The 19,648-nt window shown below is 34.1% G+C and overlaps 1 protein-coding gene across 1 annotated transcript; it reads left to right on the forward strand.

The window, feature by feature from the left end:
- Nucleotides 1–6,689: 6,689 nt before the first annotated feature.
- On the forward strand, nucleotides 6,690–14,357 carry LOC131601627 (uncharacterized). Its single transcript, XM_058873496.1, has 13 exons — nucleotides 6,690–6,939; nucleotides 7,031–7,364; nucleotides 8,064–8,241; nucleotides 8,318–8,367; nucleotides 9,206–9,298; nucleotides 9,378–9,466; nucleotides 10,049–10,127; nucleotides 10,587–10,669; nucleotides 11,055–11,133; nucleotides 11,228–11,969; nucleotides 12,322–12,408; nucleotides 12,536–13,154; nucleotides 13,721–14,357. Exons 1-13 carry the CDS (start codon nucleotides 6,908–6,910, stop codon nucleotides 13,860–13,862), a joined length of 2,607 nt encoding a protein of 868 aa, XP_058729479.1. The 5' UTR covers nucleotides 6,690–6,907; the 3' UTR covers nucleotides 13,863–14,357.
- Nucleotides 14,358–19,648: the final 5,291 nt, after the last annotated feature.

Raw genomic sequence — 19,648 nt, forward strand, 5'->3', positions numbered from 1 at the left:
CGTGGCTTATCGTATTGCTTTACCACTGATGCTTACAAACTCGCATGATGTATTTCATGTGTCTCAGTTGCGGAAATACATTGCGGATCCGTCTCATGTGATCCAAGTGGATGATGTGCAAGTGAAGGACAATTTGACAGTTGAGGCATTGGCTATGAGGATCAAAGACCGAAAGTTGAAGCAGTTGCGTGGCAAAAAGATAGCATTGGTCAGAGTAACTTGGGGAGGAGCAACAGGTGGAAATGTTACATGGGAGTTAGAGAGTCAAATGAAGGACTCTTATCCTGAGCTGTTCAATTGAGGTATGTTTTTGAGGACAAAAGCTCTTTAGTGGGGGAGAGTTGTAACACCCCATATTTTCCATTATTTAATTTAATTAAGGTTTAAATTATTTAATGGGAATTAATTGGAATTTTGGCGAATTGTTAGAAATTAAGAAAAAAATAAACAATTGGGCTTAATGTAGTGATTAGGAAAATGGAGGTGTTAACTATGTAAGCCTTATTGAGATACTTTTTATTTTTATAAAATAAGGGAAATTGGGAAAGAAGGAAGTTAGAAGCAAAAGAGAAGAAAGGGAAGAACGAGGAATACGTGAAAGTGCAGAAGCAGAGGAAGAGGAAAAATCCAAGAATTTGGCTAAGGTAAGGCTCTTCCGGTTAATATCTATTATGTGATTATAGGTGATAGAATTGATTAAGATATGGTTTGATTCAATTGGATATATTGGGGTTGGGATTGTTAGGTTTGGGAATGTCATAGTTTAGGGTAATTGAAGAAATTGCATGAACTATTGATTGAAAATACGTTTTTGTTGATGTTTGATGATGTGTGATGGTGTATATGATGATTTTATGCCTTTAATTGATGTTTAGAAAGGATTTTGAGTGAAGGATGTATGGAATCGCATGTCTGTCGCATAGGTGAAAATTCTGCATAATCGCACGTTCGCTGAGCGGCCTCAGGCTCGCTAAGCAGATGCTGTTCGTTTTTCAAAAAGTAATTGAGCTCGCTAAGCGGACCTAGCCTGCTAAGTGGAGGTCCCAACGTAGTTAGCTACTGTCATTGACCGCGTGAAGCGGGGTAATTGGAAAAATGATTCCATAAGCTCGTTGGAGGGTCACTAAGTGGACCCTACTGTGTATAAAAATTTCCGAACTTTAAAACTATGTAACTTTTGATCCGTGTATCCTTTTTATGTGCCATTTTAGGCGATCCGAAGTTAATTAAATGTTTTATAATACAAAATAGAGAAATGGGCAGTGGCCGATTTTATTTTTTAAAACTCGATTTAATTGCTTTGGTGAAATGATCATTGTGCATATGTGGTTTTGTGAATATGACAATGTATTGGTATGGTAATGGAAGAAATGTGATTATTGCAATGATTGTCATGATAAATGTGTGAATAATTGAATCATGCGGAGATATGTGCATATTGTTTGGTGATGATAATGTTGAGTTACGGTGAGATGATGTATTTCATCGGATCGGTGATGTGTAAGTATGTCATATGTGTGCATTCATTCATTAATCATTTTCATAACTGAATTCCGGTGATATTTGGATTAGTGGTGGGCATAATTCCCATTGTGTGGAATTTGTGCCGGTAGGACCGTATCTCGGTGATGTTTAGATCGGTCAGGTGGATTAATTCCACGGCTTATTGGTACCACATGCATAGTGTCAGTTGGTTCATATTGTCATAACATGATTGAATGCATTTCAGTGTTATGTTGGGTGATGTACTTGTTGTGGTTGATGAATGACAATTGAAAATCTGAATATATTACAAATTGGGTGAATGATATATTATGATGTTTTGTTGCTTATGAATGCATAATATTTATTAATTGTGAATGAGACTCACCTTTACATGTTGACATTTTCAGATTGAAGAGTAGCGACTTATTTACTTGGTGAGGATAACTCGTAGAGTTAATCCGGTCGTTGGGTCGTGGCGGTCATGCTCTGGTCTTGTAACACTGGGAACGATAGATTTAGAGTTTAATTTTGTTACACTCTATTTTGTTTGGTTTGGATTATCTTCCATTGGAATTATGTTGGAAGATGTTTTGCTATTCCGCTGTGATAAACATGATAATGTTATTTGGTAAACGTTCCTATTAAAGCATGACATAAGACTAAAATTGGTTTATTTGTTTTATTTAATTGTGGCACCCTTGTTTTTATGTTTTACTCTGATTATTTTAATAATTGCCGCGGGGTTTAGAAGGGTGTTACACAAAGCACAATACTCATCATCATCACCATTCCGATTATCGACATTCACTTGAGAAATCTGACCAAGAGATCCAACCAATATCCTCAATGCATCAACAATGACATAATCGTTCCTTCTCGCAACCATCATCCTAATACAACCATCAACCAAAACAGACAAAACAGTATTGATCGTGTCAGATACACAAATCTAATACAATGAGAATAAAGGACATTAATGACCTTGACCAACTGGTCGACCATGCTCTGATACCACTAATGTAACACCCATTTTCTAACCCCAAATTATAACAATTATTCACAAAGTGTTGATATGAATATAATAAAAAGGGCGTCACATATTATTTTCACCGTAATGAATACCTAAAAGAACATACAAAACATGCACTAATCATATTGTAACACAATTCGACACTTGATGCTTTCATATATAATGCATATCGCACGCGGAAGAATAAATACAATTCAACTAATTTCAATGAATATATCCCATACTATATTCATCTACCAATTCAAAATAACATAATCACTATGCTATATGAAATCCAAGATCTAGGCAACATAGTCTTTAATAGCATATCAAAATATCATGTCAAATACGAAAAAGATAACAATATCCAAACAACTAAAACATGCGTTCAAATAAACCCTCCCAAGTGTTACATGACCAGAGCATTCTACTCTCTACCTAATCAAAGGATAAACCAAAGCTCCTCGGCTAAATCCTCAAATAAGCTCACTACTCGTCGGAACTTGCACGATGTTACGATGAACATCATTCAAATAGAAGGGTGGGAATTCAAACTATTATAGATAACCATAATAATAGGAAATACAAAACATAACAAGAATACATTTCAATAATTCATCACTCTTCTAAAAACATGCATTCATATACCATATATCATGGTTAACATGTTTAGCTCATTCGACTAACTTCTATAATTCGAGTAATCATATCCAATTATCAAAACCAACAATTGTAATCCAACAATTAAATACCATCAACTATACAATATCAAATCACAAACATCCACATATATACATATATCACTTATACATATATATTCACATCTACAATCACATATGCTTCAATCGCATATATCACATCCACAACGCTTTCAACAATTCATATCAAATGATTCACCAAATCCACATATATGCATATCAACCAAAGCTCGAATCCACACATTCATATCACATGATCACACACAACAACAATTCACACCGACACGTGCGACTCTATGCAATATGCATGTGAATCCCTCCGTTATCATTTCCAGCAAGCTGATTGTCCATCTCTCGAACTAGATAACCACCTCAAATCCCCATACTCGTTAAGATTTCAAACCCCATACTCGTTAGGTTTGGGACAAACAAATAATCTCAATGAGATTACCCGACATTGCCTCTTTCAAAGACTTATGCTAGTGTAAGTGTGCAACAAACAAGACTTATGCAAGTAAGATGATTCTCAACCTCTTAAACTACATAATCACATCTTTCCAACATTGCACCATATTACACAACATGACTTCAAACCAATCATCAAAGCATCAATTAACACATAATAATACATATCATGGATATCATATCTTGTACATACCAACAAATGTCATCCACAATTCATCGATTCATAACTCACATAAACATAATTACATGTTATTCATACAACAACATCATAATTAATTCAATAAGTGCCAGCCAATCCTACCATATCATATAGATAATTACATTGGCTTCCCAACAATTCGAACGACGCATAAAACATAATTACGGATCAAAAGTTATGACATTTAGAAGTTTTATAAAATTCCGCATAACAGGGTTCGCTTAGCGGCCTCCTAGCGCGCTTCCCCAGACGTAAAATAGAAAGGATCCATTTTTGCAATCTTGCTTAGCGGGTCAAGTTCGCTTAACGAACTCGCGATTTCTTAAATTTGATCCCAGACTTCGCTTAGCGGTCTGAGCTCGCTTAGCGGACTCACGATTTTGCAGAAAATTGCAGAGTAATCAGTTCCGCAAATGGGTGCTTCTACCCCTCTAAACCACTTTCATACAATGAGTAATAGTACTTACAACCAATATTTAGCACATATTACCAATAATTTATACCAAAACATGTTTAATAGCACAAATCTCATGAATTTAACATAAACCCTAACACTTTTCAAATCCATGAAATTGAGAGATTAAAAGATTACACAAAGCATACACACAACATTATCCAATTATATAAACCTGTAATAATCTGGGTTCTAACCCTTACCTCAAGTTAATCTCCTTCTATCTTCAATAATCTCACAAATCCTCTTCTCTTCTCTCTACTATTTTCTTTCTCTTTTCCCCAAAATGAAAGTTATGAAACTAACCTTGCCCCCTTACTATCTTTCTCAAGTTAATTGGACTTAACCCACCAATTCTCCTAATGTTATATTTCTACCACTTAGGCCCAATAACATATTATCTCATAATATTTACTAATAGTCCAGTTAATCAAAGTAGCACAAAACTCAAATTAAATAAATATCATACAACATAATTAAATAAAATAAACAATTAATAAAAACACCAAATAAACTAATTAAAAAAATAGCTAATAAAATTTGGATGTTACACATTAAGCGTTGATGTATTACTCCATCATTCTTAAGACCATATGAAATTAATTACCTTGTAGTAGTTGTTATTAGTGTTCGTCATAAAGGAAAATTTGGATGCATATAAGAAATCCATATAATCGACATCTGGGCATAATGTATTCAACTTGGTGAAGTTCACATACACCATCATTTTTCCACTTGACCTCCTTACCATTACCACACTTGTCAACCAACTCAAAATTTCATTATTTAAAAATGAATAAGCAAAGTATTACAACTTTGATTCCGGACCCTTGCAATCAAATTAGGCGTGTTTGTGGTACATCTTGGATCAATTTTGAAGTAAAACTCATTAAATTCAAAAATAAAATTACTCGCATTACGATTTTGGATGAAAAAAATATGATTCAATCTTATTTAGTTTTATAAAATTTAATTTGAATCAATTTTTGAATATATAAATATCAATATTATAAAATACTATAAAATTATAGAATTGAAGTAATATATCATATAATATATTAAAAAATAAATTTACAAAATGAGAGCGACCAATTATGTTTGAATCAAATAAACTATTAAAAATAAATAGAAAAATAAAACTAATAAATAGCATCAAAATAAATTAAATATCAATGAATAATAATTTTTTACAATATGTGTAAATTTATGTATGCAATTCAATTTTGTTTGGACTTATTTTAAAAAATCAATATGAAATTCGTTTTACTATGACCTATTTTCTTAAAAAGTAAATTCAAACACATATAATAATATTTGATTTTTTTGTGTTTGTTTAAATAAATTTACTTAATGTAAAGTTTTTTATTTAGATTGATTTAAATTTAAACACTCTTACTTACAATCGAATATCCTCCACTCTTAATTAATTTAATTTTATGTAAGTTTTAAAGAATTTAAATTGGAAAAACCAATGACATTAAGTGGTTCAACTCACTACTAAAAAAAAAGGAAAATTTAACCTACCACTCTGTCAGTTATACCTGACATTCCCATATATTTCTCATATATTTCTCATATATTGCATGTTTTTACCGTTATACTCTTGTCTAAAGTTATTGAATATAAAAAGTATGAATTTTTACTAGAAATTTCAAAACTACAGTAGAAATTTTGAAAAAATATCAATTTTTTTGAATTTTTCGGTAAAAAATAATAATTTTCATGAGTTTTTACTAGAAATTTTAAAACTACATCGAAAATTTTGATAAAATACCAAAAATTTCATAATTTACAAAAAAAAAAAATCACAACGTTCATAAGTTTTTACCGAAAATTTTTAAATTTGTGATAAGAACTCTTGAAGTTTTTCATCAGAAATTTTGAAATTTCTAGTAAAAATTCTTGTCTTTTCTTACTAAAAATTTCTAAATGTGTTTTTTTAGGAATTTAGAAAATTTTAATAAAATTCATACTAACAATTTAAAAATAAACTACCAAAATTTTGGTCTATTACTGAAAATTTTGAATGAACTATCAAAAATTTGATCGCACTTTTTATCTCAAATTTATCTATAGATAGTTTGGAAATTATAAAAATATGTAGAGGTGTCAGGTATAACTTGAGGGTGACATGTTAAATTAAAAAAAAATTAGATTTATCTATAGATAATTTTGAGAATTGTAAAAATATATGGAGGTGTCAGGTATAACTTAAGGGTGACAGGTTAAATTAAAAAAAAAAGTTATAAATTTTTCGAGTATAATTGTTAATGGGCCTTAAGCCATATAAGAAATCCAGCCCAGTCCCGTCTAGCCCAATAATAGAGGCCTGTTCGGCGTTACGTTCGATTTTGTTTCTCTCTCCTATTTCCTCCTTCCTCATCTCGGCGACGCCTTACAGCACTTTTCCTCATCTCACAAATCCTACCCCTTTTTATTTTTTATAATTTTGATATTAATTTCCCTCTTTTATATTGTTTTATATACTAGTACTAGAATATAAAAAATAAAAATTGGCGAAGTAATAATTTTAGTGAAAGGGGAGGGAACGATCCCCTAAAGACGAAAAAAATTGAAATCTAAATCTACAACACAAAATGGCATTTCACGTTGCTTGTCCAATTACATGGTAATGCTCACGCTTACGCTTCTCTTTTATTTCTTTCTCCTCTTTTTCTCTCTTATAAACACTCTTATTGTTTATTGTTATCTTCTTTCAGTCGAAGAATCTGTTTCTGTGCGTTAGGGTTTCCGCGTTCTCTCAATGGAACCATCGCCAACAGCAACAGCAACAACGACGCTGCCAATGGTTTTCTCAACGACGTTTCTGTGCTCGGAGATTTCATTGCTGATGCTCGGAAAGAGGACTCTACGATCCAAGTTGCGGTTCCCAAGGTTGTGCCGCCGCCTCCTGAGGTTGTTCCGGTTAGCGGTGATTTGGTTGATGAGTCTGCGTCTATGAAAGCGAAGCGTGTTGCGCTTCAGAGGAAAGGTGCGGCGGCTATGATTGCGGCTGAGGAGTATGCGAGGAAGTTTGAGTCTGGTGATTTGCTGGTGAGATTGGGGGAATATGGTTTTGTGGTGTTTTGTGTGTTTGAGTTTAGTTGAATTGTGGTTTTGGAAACCTAGTTGGGGATTTTATGAGGTGAAATTGTGATGTGTGATGTTGGAATTGAATTTTGGTTTGAAAATTGTGCTGGAGTTATGCTTAATGTTGTTGCTGTTGTTGTTGGTTTGGTAGGAAATTGATATAGAGTTTTGATTAGATTGTTATTTTTGTGCGAGTGGTGCTTAATTTGATGTAGAGATTCTTTTTTATCTTGTGGATTTCTTGTATTTTTTGGGAATTAGGTTATCATGAGTAAAGTATAGCTGTTTTGATGTGCTGGTGAGTTTGGAGAATTATGATTTAGTGTTGTTTTGTGTGTTTATGTTTATGTTTAGGTGAATTGTGGTTTTGAAACCCTAGATGGGAGTTTTATGCATTGGAATCGTGATGTGTGGTGTTTGAATTAAATTTTGGTTTGAAATTTGAGCTGGAGTTATGCTTTATGTTGTTGTTATTGTTGGTTTGGTAGGAAATTGATAGAGTTTTTATTTTATTGTTATTTTTGTGTACGAGTGATGATTAATTTGACGTAGAGATTCTTTTTAATCTCGTGGATTTCTTGTATTTTTGGGAATTAGGTTCGCACGAGTAAAGTATAGTTGGTTTTGATGTTTTATTTTACTGATACGTGGTTGTATGAGCAGGATACTTCGGGAAATCTTATCGGAGAAGAACAGGGTCAATCCAATGTTAAGGTCTTTTGTCGAATGTGCAATCGCGTTGAGAGTGAAGGAAGCGAGAAAGCGAAAAAGATGCTTTCGTGCAAAAGTTGCAGTAAGAAGTACCATAGGAACTGCTTGAGAAGTTGGTCTAATAATAGAGGTGAGAAGGTGTATGTGTGCAATTATGCTGTTATGTTCTTAATGGTGCATGTTTTCATTGTGTCTTTTTTTGGCAGATTTATTTCATTGGAGTTCGTGGACTTGTCGTGCTTGCCGAATATGTGAGGTAATGGGTGATGTGCAGTGCTAGTGAGCTAGTGCTTTTTCACGTGTTTTTTGTTTATGGTTCTATTCTTTCTAAATTTTAATCTTAAGACGGATGCTGCAATTGTAACTGATTATATTTATAATGTCCATCTAGCTTCAGTTTTGCAAAAGTATCTTCATATCGCCCACACTTAAATGAAGACGTGTTCTAACATTGGATGTTTCATGTTATTTTCTTGAATATGTGATACTGTGCTTTGAAATATGTTGCTTGACATCACTTATTTTTATGAGTTAGACAGGATTTAGGATTTGCCTGTTTAATCAAATAAGGTTGAGTATTTTTTTTTTTAAATTGTACATAATGGAAATCTCTCTGTCTGTCTTTTCAAAATTTTCATTAAAGTCGGATTGATTATCATACCCTGGGTTGTATGCAGGCTTTCTGTTTCCTACGTGCTGTATATTTATTTGTTTGCAAATTAAATTGATTTTGTATCCTGCATGACAATATGATTAGACCATTTATCCACCTTTTAGCCCTGGATTGTCTTCCCTATGCGTGATTGGGGAACCAGTTGGTTTTAGAGGCTTTGGGAGCTTGGTTGTGTCCTTTTAACTCAACACCTACAAAATATCCCCTAGACCACTTATTTCCTTGTGCAATGTTTGCAGTTACTTTCTCATGTGCTTTAGCGTAGTTCCATTGGCTTTACACATACATTATTTTTATGCATATATAACTTTTATACATAAAATTGATTGTCGTTGCGTTGGTTGTTGTTAGAGAAGTTGCTAATACTAGCTAAAGGTTCATTAGAGTGCTGTTTGTCTTATGCTTTGTTTTCTTCATCTAGGCTTGTAGACGGACTGGTGATCCAAGTAAGTTCATGTTTTGCAAAAGATGTGATGGTGCTTACCACTGCTACTGCCTGCAGCCTCCTCATAAGGTAGATTCTGTTTCCATTACTAGTGGGATTAGTATTGATTTCAAATGCACCGTTTCTTATATGATTTTGTATAATGCAGAATGTTAGTACTGGGCCCTATTTATGCCCAAAACACACAAAGTGTCACAGTTGCGCATCCAATGTCCCTGGAAATGGACTAAGTGTGAGGTATGAATCCAAAATAATTCATGTTTTTTGCTACTTAGATGTATGGTGTTGTTATCCTCAACATTGTTGCCATTCCCATGGTGTATTATAATGTTTCTCTTATACATGTTGATGCTCACGTGATTGGATGATGAAAGCTATGCTAGTTTTATAGATAAAATTTACCTTCCTAATTGAAACAAAGCCAACCTCTTTTGCTAGATCGTATGTAATTACTACCGTGTTTATTTTAATTGTTTGCTTTTTACTTGACTTTACCGCCTGCTGCTCAGAGGGGTTTGGAAATGGTAAAATAATTTGATTGATATTGTTTAGAACTGGCACATTATTTTTTAATTATTATTTAACAACACTTCAGAATAATTTATTTTTCCCAATTTTGAAGCATGTAAACAGATTCTTTTTTGTTAATGCCTAGTAGTACTGCAGTAGCATCTTTGAGTCTAGTAGGCTACTAAGTTTGACATTTTCTCTAATTTTATGTGTGGCACTGTGGCAGTTAGTTCATTTTCACTTTGCGGCTTTTACAGAATCTATTTGATGGATTGACATACGACTCTTCTCTTGTAATAAAACTGATAGGTGGTTTCTGGGATACACGTGCTGTGATGCATGTGGAAGATTGTTTGTGAAAGGAAATTACTGCCCTGTTTGTCTGAAGGTGCCAGTCTTTTCTCTATACCTCTTTGTAATCTTATTTTAGCACTTGGTTAGTAAATCATAGCCAGCTATCATTCAGAAGTTCCTAGAACAACCTCAAAGGAAATTCTGGGCTATATTTTCTAGTTTTGAAAGGAACATATTGGTAGTATTCTTATTACATATGCTATCTTATTAGACCCTGAGTAATTTTAGGAGATGAAACACATGCATGTTTTATAAAATATTGTCTAGAATTGGGCAGGTTTGAATCAGGTCCCATTAACATTCAAGACTGCATCTGAAATATTATGATGTACTTGTGCAAATACCATAATATCGTCACTGAATTTCATTTTCGCTTGACATTCATGTTGTCTTGTGCCGCTTAAATACTGTGTGGTACACTTGTGCTCACGCACACAGTGTGAGGCAGGAAAGGAATTCTGAATGATTGCATTGTTTTTGGCTTATTTTGTAGGTTTACAGAGATTCAGAATCAACACCAATGGTTTGCTGTGATAATTGCCAACGCTGGGTACATTGTCAGTGTGATAATATTAGGTTAGTCTGCTTCTTGTATTTGTTAAGATGCATTGATAACATTTTGGCATTTACTTCTCAGTCCTATTTGTTAATGTTGCATCTGTATATCTGGAATGGAGATATTATCAATTTTACTTGATGCGATCTATTGTACAATAAAATTGAAATTTGCACTTAACATAGTTAATTGCACTTTTCTTCTTCTTCCTGAGGTGCTTATAGATGCTTGGTGTTTGTAGAAAACTTTCTTGGAACAAGTTTGCTTCTAATTCTTTTACTTGAATGATTGTGCTTGCTGATTCCCGACCATGTCTTGTAAATTGTGCTATGCAGTCTGTTTTGGGCTGTGCATTTTTTAAACCAATTTGTTGTATGCTTATTTTTGAAAAAAAATGTTTTCCAGTGATGAAAGATATCACCAATTTCAAGTAGATGGAAATCTGCAGTATACATGTCCTACTTGTCGTGGAGAATGTTATCAGGTGTGCACATGGCTTTAATATATAATTACTTTTGTTTCTTAATGGAAAAAATGTTATTTTCTGAACACACCATATAACTATCTGTATGTTCCAGGTCAAGAATCTTGAAGATGCTGTTCAAGAGCTTTGGAGGAGAAAGAATGACACAGATAGAGATTTAATTACCAGTCTGAGGGCTGCAGCTGGATTACCAACACAAGAAGAAATATTTTCTATTTCACCATATTCTGACGATGAGGATAGTGGGCCTTTAAAGTTAAAGAGTGATTCTGCACGTTCCCTTAAGTTTTCTTTTAAGAATTTTCCCAATAACTCACCTATTAAGATAAAAGATTATGGAAAGAAATCTTCAAACAAGACTGCCAAGAAAAAGGATTCTCTGTCATTCATGACTGGTAAAGTTGATGCACACTATAGTTTTGAAGGACACAGTGATGTTAAATCTTTGCATAGCTTCGATGATGATAAAAATGATGATGACCTGCAATCCCAGAGAAATGAAGGTCCTGATGTTTATTCATCACCTGCTACCGGAAGCCTGAGTCAAACTGAATTATCTTTTCCTGTCAACCGTCCAAGTATTTTGAAACGTAAGTTTGTTGATGAGGTGATGGTCAGTGATGAAGAAAGGAAAACCAGAGTTGTTCGAATTAAAAGCAATAAGGCAAATGTTTTGGATAGTGAAGAGGAGAGTGGAAAACATGGTGATAAGACTCAGAATGTAAAAGGGAAAAAGTTGGTTATAAATTTGGGAGCACGTAAGATCAATGTAGCTAGTTCTCCGCTGTCTGATAATGCAAGCTTCCAAAGAGATCAAGATCTAGTTAATGCAAATGGTATGTTTTAATGAAGTTTCATTTATTTGTTTTCTATGTCTCCGTATTTTAGCTTTGAGAAACGGTGGGATTTGATTATGTAAAAATGGGTTATGTTATGGCTATTTTTTCAGTTAATATGACTTCTTTATCTCCATTAAGTCAGTGACATGACATGTTTTATACATTGTTTGGTAAAATAAATGTAATTAGCACTTACGTAATTTTTTCTACTATGCAACAGCATTTATAGTTATTGTATGATTTGTGTCCGTAGCATCATTCACATGTGCACATGATGTTGAATGGTTTGATAGCTTTTTTCTGCCATCTCTCTTTCTTTATGTGACTTTTTCCAGTTCAAATTTATCAGGAAATGAAAATCTAGCTCATTTGATGAAGGGAAACAAGTATGCATTAGATAGACAGGATGGAATGGCTAGACATGTTGATGGCAAAGGTAGGGTTGTAATTTCCCCCCTCCTGAATCTGTGTCTTTTTTTCCACCACACCAAGCATTAAATATGAGTTGTTAATGTCCATATTAAATATCTTGGAAAAATAACACAGGTTCATTTAATTTTCAGGAAGTAGGGTTGACTCTGGCCAATTAAAACATTTAAAGGTTTCAGGAAGAGAAGGAAATATGATCAAGTTGGGAAAAGTTAAGCCAAGTGTTTCTGAACTCAACCTTACCTCTGGTAAAGGCAATATGTCTGATGGGTGTGAAGTTGATCATTTAGAGCGATCTCACATTATGCGGGGTAAACGTAGTACTCATGGAATGAACAATCAAGTTGGATTAGATTCAACATCAAGAGGTGAAAGGGCGTATTTGGCGAGGCAGTCTGAAGGTAGCTCTGATGTATATGACGAGACACATGACAATAATCACACGCCTTCACATTCTTTGCCAAAAGATTCTAAAACTTTACTGAGATTTAAATTCAAAAGGCCTAGCATTGAAAGTCAAAATTCTCCCCATCAGGAAGAGGAGAAGACCACAGTCAAGGGTCAGAGGTCAAAAAGGAAGAGGCCTTCACCTTTCAAAGAAAAAACATTGTTTAATGACTCTGAAGGTGTTAGTCAATCTTCTGGAGACAATATAAATCATGAGAACATGGATGCAAACTGGATTTTGATGAAATTGGGAAGTGATGCAATTGGAAAGAGAGTTGAAGTTCATCAGACATCGGACAATTCTTGGTTAGTGGTTTCTCTAGCTTTTTATTAATTTTCTTTAGGCAATGAAAAAGGATGACTATTAAATATTATTTTAAAATAATAATGTCATACAATTACAAACTACATTTTATATATCTATGGACTGTGGAAGTATTTTCTTTGTATTACATATTTACAATCTACTTACTTTCAAATCTTAAAACTTTAGAAATTTAGACTATGTTTGAATTGATGGAACATAACGGAGCGGAATGGAATATAAATGTCACTCCATTGTTTGGTTATTTTATTTAAAATGTCTATTTCATCCCATACACCCCAATGGGATATGGAATAGGATGGAATGCATTCCATTATGTTCCGCTTCATTCCATCATCTTTTTATCAATCCAAACAATGGAATATAATATTATTCCATTCTGCTCCGCTCCGTCGTGTTCCATCAATCCAAACATAGGACACATGAATCTTAAAAAATTGTTTATGTTTTATTTACTGTACTGATGAAAATGAACTATGTTAACAATGACTTGATCCGAGACTTTATAAGGATTGCAGTTTACATTTTTCCATTCATTTTTGTCCAGGCACAAGGGAGAGGTTACTGACACAGTTGAAGGCACCTCAAAGTTACATGTTACTTACGATGATGGAAGAGTTAGTATCTTGGAACTCAGAAAGCAGGGGGTCCGTTTTGTTCCTCAAAAGCAAAAGAGATCAAAAACATGAACTCAGGTCATTCACCCTTGGGGATTATTTTATGTGCAGACATCTTATTCATCAGACTTAAAGATTATTTCGTCTTTGAGGCCTCTCAGTGAATTTATATTCCTAGCCGCCCATATTGATGCTGGTTTTTTGGGTAAAGCATTCTCAATTGGAGCAATTTCAGTTTTCTTGGAAGGATTAGCCTTATCCCACCGGAGCTCTTTTCTGAACCGCAGGATCTTGATCGCAAATTAGATTTTTGTTTTATTGTTTTTCTACATGTAACTGATTTCACAAAGTAGATTTCTGCCTGTGATGTACAGGTCACCATTTCTGTAGAATAGGGAGATATGTGCCCTAGGTGTTAGATGTATATTTAAACGCCGCCATTAGTTTTTTTTTTGTTTGTGAATTAGTGTTCATGAGATGATATTATCTTGAAAGCATACATTATTGATTTTTGTCATTTTGTTGAAGGAAATGTTTTATTTCCGTGTTAATCTCAATAATTGCAAAGACTAATCTTCCCTTCCAGAACACAACCAATCTGCCCTTTCAATACAAAAAGAGAAAAACCTGCTTGCTTACTGTAAGCAGAAGCTACCCAAATAAAGCATGATCTAGAAAAAGAAAAACTTATTCAGTCTGTACCTTTACCATGGTTATAACCATGTTGTATACTCAGGTAAATGTAGTTGATCTTTGAAGAGGTAACCCTTTTCAAAAGTTGATAACTAAACTTGCAAGGATTAGTGTTAAACAATTGTTACTTGTGTCATAAACTTTGATGTTAGCACAGTAACATTTTCAAGTTGTTTCAGAATGATTTACGGAGTATTCCTATTTTTGAGAAGTTTGAGCTAATTGTTGGGGGTAAAAATAATTCCATTGAAGCTAAGAAAGTTTATTTCATTTGAAGTGTGAGTAGACATTCTTGCAAGTTTTTGGCTTTCTGTTAAAGCTCGGGGCCTGAAAAATACTATCTCAAATGTAGTCAAAAAAAATGGTAATCAGTTGTTTTTCTTTTGGGCGAGCTTTGAACGACGAATAAAATCTACTGATCTAGGAGCAGAGTAGCACAAAAAAAGAGGGAGATGTTTTTCTTTTGGTCTCAAAGAATACAACTAAATTTTGACCAAAAGAAGAATCAAACTGCACGACAAGGGTTAATCAAAACCGGATTGAATATCGAACCGGTATACTTATGTATTCAGGGTTTTAAGATTTGACTGAAGTCAGGTTAAACCGGTTATATATAAATATTTTTTTTTTGTTATATATAAGAATAATTAAATTATTTAAATAGTAAAAAAAAATATTAATAATTTTTTAATAACTAATACTTAATAGATTTTTACCATAGGCTTTAATATTTTTAATAGGTTAGATAGGGAAGCTCAAAATTTTTATTTTAATATAATAATAATAATAATAATAATAATAATAATAATAATAATAATAATAATAAAATTCACTTTCATTCATCAAATATATTTGGTATGCATTAAACGGTATTTTATCGTATTTATCTATTATATTATATAAAATCCATTTTCATTCATCAAATGAATAGAGAATATCAAAAAAATTTAAAATAGCTTTTATTTTGATTTTTCTACGATAGTGTGTACTAGAGTGATTGGAGAAGAAAAATGAAAATTATATCATGTATTATTTTGATTCAAAACGAATTTTTTTATCATATTTTTATAAATCAAAAGCAAAATTCGTTCTGACCTAAAAATCGCCTAAATCGCCAATTTTCCGGTTTTTTATCGATTATTGACCGATTTTTTGGTTAAAATTCCGATTCTTCTGCATGCCGATTTTAAGGTTCCAACAACCGGTTGAACCGCCCAATCCGGCCTGGTTTTGATTAACATCTTTGTAATATTATGATTTTACAGCTGAATCGAAGGACAATGATCGCGACTTTACGTGTCTATAAATCTGATGACTGCAAGTGCACAGTCGTGTCGTGTAGTTTTAAAAGATATCGAATCCACGGGGACTATGAATCGATCTACCGTTATCTAAGGTTACTATGTAAAGCTAAGGCTACTAATAATTTGATTGTTCCTAAGGGAAAGTGATTGTGAATAATAAGAAATATAATAATAGACGGATATCAGTATGTATTTCGTTTAACTTTAGGTGATCCGAAGGTCCATTGGCTAATGCATAATTCAATTAAAAATCTTTATTAATTCAATTGATTAAAAGTCCTCCTCTCAAACTTTCGCTCTGTTGATTTAGACTACTATCCTAACTCGTAATATACGCTTTCGCCATCCCATTAGATTTTAGAAAAGCTTTTTGGAAACAACGTAATTAATAAAATGCTTGTTTTATGAAGTCGTTACCTATTTAAATCTCCTAATCTCAAACTTTCGCTCTGTTGACTCGGAACATGCTAATATCCCTAACGTACGCTTTCGCCATCCCGCTCGGGTGTAAAAACAATTTTTGAAAATAAATAAGTTCTAATTAGTTTTAATACACTTTCGCCATCCTTAAAACTAATGTCCTATGTCTACTATCTAGTTAAAGATCTCAAACTTTCGCTCTATTGATTTTAACCTTTGACCGTCTTAAACCCTCAAACTTTCGCTCTATTGGTTTTAAGACTTACTGATTAAATTAGACATACAAACCAAAAACAAGTGATAATTAATAAAACATAATTAAGCCAATTTATTTCGGATCCCTACGGTTAACTTACTTTACATACCGATATCTTAGTAAATTAGCCAGACATATTAATACGGTTAAGCATGCATAAATTAATTTGGTTTATAATAGAAGGCATGTTAAATGGCATATAATATATCATGCAATAATAATATAAATAAAGACGGTAAATAATAAACCTGAATAAAATAAATTGCAATTGAATCTTGAAGTACCGAACTTCCACCACAGGTTGGCTGGATCGTTCTTCGGAATTAAACGGACAGAAATCAAAAACAAGGAAAATAAAACGATAAATCTAACGTAAGGCTAGATTTATAAAAGATTCACAACAATTTCCGGTGTAGAAATTGTTATGAGAAAATAAGACTGTTTAAATGAAAGCAGGAAGAAAATAATAAGCGCGGAACAATTTCGGCAGCACTTCGTTAGCAGGAAATCGGACCCCTTTTGAACTGAAGTAGCAGCCTCTATTTATAGGCGAGGGACTGCAGTTGGAATGCGTGAAAGTAGGAACTTCTCAGACTGGGCTTGGAGACGTGCGTCTCCACTTCTTCAGGGAGGGCCTTTGAATGACTTGAGACGTGCGTCTCGAGTGGAGAAAATGTAGGAAGAGCTGGAGACGGGCGTCTCCACTTTGGTGACGTGGCATAGAGACGTTGGAGACGTGCGTCTCCACGTGCTGGAATGGTTTGGGCAACGCGCAATTGGCTTCTTCGTGGGCTGGTCTGTCTCTTTGGGCATTTGGGCCTTATTTGCACCTCTTTTTCACTTCAGCACCCCTTTTTCATCTTTTAGGCATAAATATTGGTCATTTTAGCTCCATTTCTTTTCCTTTTCACAAATAGTCTCAATAAAAGAGTAAAACCTGAAACAAAGCAAATACTCGCATAATATCATAATAAATTAATATAATAAACGGAAAATGCTATAAATATCTACGGATTTCAAGCTAGATATATGATATAAAATCGTGTTATCAAATTCCCCCAGACTTGAACCTTTGCTTGTCCTCAAGCAAGATAATAAGATAAAGATAGGAGGACAGCGGAATTAAATACGCTTCCACCACGTCGTTCGGTCATACTCAGCTACAGAGTGTTCTTGTTTGAAAATAATGTTGCAGATCCTAGCAATAAACTTATAGTAGCGACACTAGACAACTCCCAGCGTGCATACCAATCCGAATCATGCCATTATAGCTTGACCTTGACTCGTCATCATGTTTTACCCTTTTCATTCGCGCGCAATCACATTAAGCCCATTATCTTGACACGCACATAGCAGAGTAGTCGGTTAGTGACTATGATCCTTCTTATGGAGTTCTGGCACATTTATGTGGTTTAATCCTTAGCGCTCACTTGTAGATTGTGGGGAATCGGACAACAGTCCTTCCTACCAAGTTCAGTACCAGATATCTTCTGAACCAATCAACAATGAGTTTTTAAATCCTTTGTATTTGAGATTTGTGACCGTTAGGTTAAATGATCTTGTGAGGATCACCTTACTTAGTAGGCACATTTCTTATTAGCGGTTAAGCACATAATTATTATTATAAGGATCATACACTTATATTCATCGACTCTCTGCGTAGTTGGTTTCTAAGACGGTGCCGACTGCTAGAATAAACTACTAAGGGTTACTTCAAAAATTAAAGTCGGTGGTTTCGGTATAAAGGGTATTCAAATCGGTTACGCAAACTTGGGGGTTTTAGAGTGTTGGGACAATAAGGGTATTGTCTTGAATCTTTATTGTGATTTCTATGCGTTGAGTATTTGAGTAGCTTCGTATTTCACGAACGTGTGGGGTTATGCGTTTATCGTTTTGGAGCAAATTTTTTGTTATGGCTCAAGAAAATGGAAGAAATTATAATAGTCACGGAATTATACATATAAGACTCGAAATTTCCATAAATATTCTTTATTGAATTAGAAAAAACATTACAAGGAAGGGAAATAAACTGAAAGGAAATAAAAATAAAGCAAGTAATACGACTCCCCCAGACTTAAATGATGCAGTGTCCTCAATGCATGTGAACTACTCCTCAGTGTTGCGGTTGCGGGAATTGCTTGCGCCTCTTGTACCAACACGGCGACGTCTATCAGTAGGAGAGCAACTTACACGAATGTTAAGATCATGCAATTGTGTAGCAATTTCGGTGTATTGACTTTCGTTCCTAATAGCGTAGTCACGGTGCTCTTGTTGCATCTCTCGAATAAGCCTTAGTGTTTCGTTTTGATTTGTCTGCATAGCTTGAAAAAGTTGATCTTGGCGTTGAATAGCAGCATACATGGCATCAAGAGTAATAGGCGGAGGGTTGTTTTGAGGAGGTTGGTTGACATCAGCTTGTTCTTGGTTGAGTTCTTCTTCCATTGCATCCACAGGTTCATTAGGATGTTCAAGTTGGTTTTCTTGAGGATTATCATTAATAAGCCTCCAACGCTGAACATAACGGATGTTGATTTGCTCTGGGCATGGCAGGATGACATAAGGAATTAGAACTTTGTTGACGACCAAAGTGTAGCGGCCATCATGGCGGGGTGAAACCAAGTGAGAGTCACGGCAGTAAGTGAGATCGAGTGATTGAGCAGGCATCATGAGATGAGAGAGGGAGATGAGGTCATCTGTAACACCCCATATTTTCATTATTTGATTTAAATTGGAATTAAATTATTTATTTGAAATTATTTGGCATTTGATTGGAAAATGATGGTTTATGGTATTGGGCCATGTGTGATGTTAGTAAAGAGGGGGTGCTATGTTAGTAAAGCCCTTTACTAAATTAAAATCTATTTTTCATAAAAATAAGGAATTGAGGAAAAAAGGAAAATAGATGTGGAAGAGGAGCAGAAGAGTAGAAGTGCTGATACGTGAAAGAGGAACAGAAGAGGAAGAGGGCTAATCAAGATCCTTGGCTAAGGTAAGGGGGGACTCTTCCGGCTAATATCTTTTATCGTATTATAGATAATAGAACTGATTTAGATGCATTGTTTGTGTCAATTGGTTGTATGATGGATTGGGGTTTTGGGAGGATTTTGAGGGGAATTGTATGATTTGATGAATTGTATGATTATAGGATTGTTATGATGATTAAATGATCCTCTTTGGGTGTTATA

Source organism: Vicia villosa, linkage group LG5 (assembly GCF_029867415.1).
Source record: "Vicia villosa cultivar HV-30 ecotype Madison, WI linkage group LG5, Vvil1.0, whole genome shotgun sequence".
Classification (NCBI taxonomy): domain Eukaryota; kingdom Viridiplantae; phylum Streptophyta; class Magnoliopsida; order Fabales; family Fabaceae; genus Vicia; species Vicia villosa.

Coding starts and splice junctions, on each gene's coding strand:
- LOC131601627 (XM_058873496.1), top strand. CDS start 6,908: ATGGCATTTCACGTTGCTTGTCCAATTACATG. Junction 9,299..9,377: donor GCCTGCAGCCTCCTCATAAG/GTAGATTCTGTT, acceptor TGTATAATGCAG/AATGTTAGTACTGGGCCCTA. Junction 10,128..10,586: donor ACTGCCCTGTTTGTCTGAAG/GTGCCAGTCTTT, acceptor CTTATTTTGTAG/GTTTACAGAGATTCAGAATC.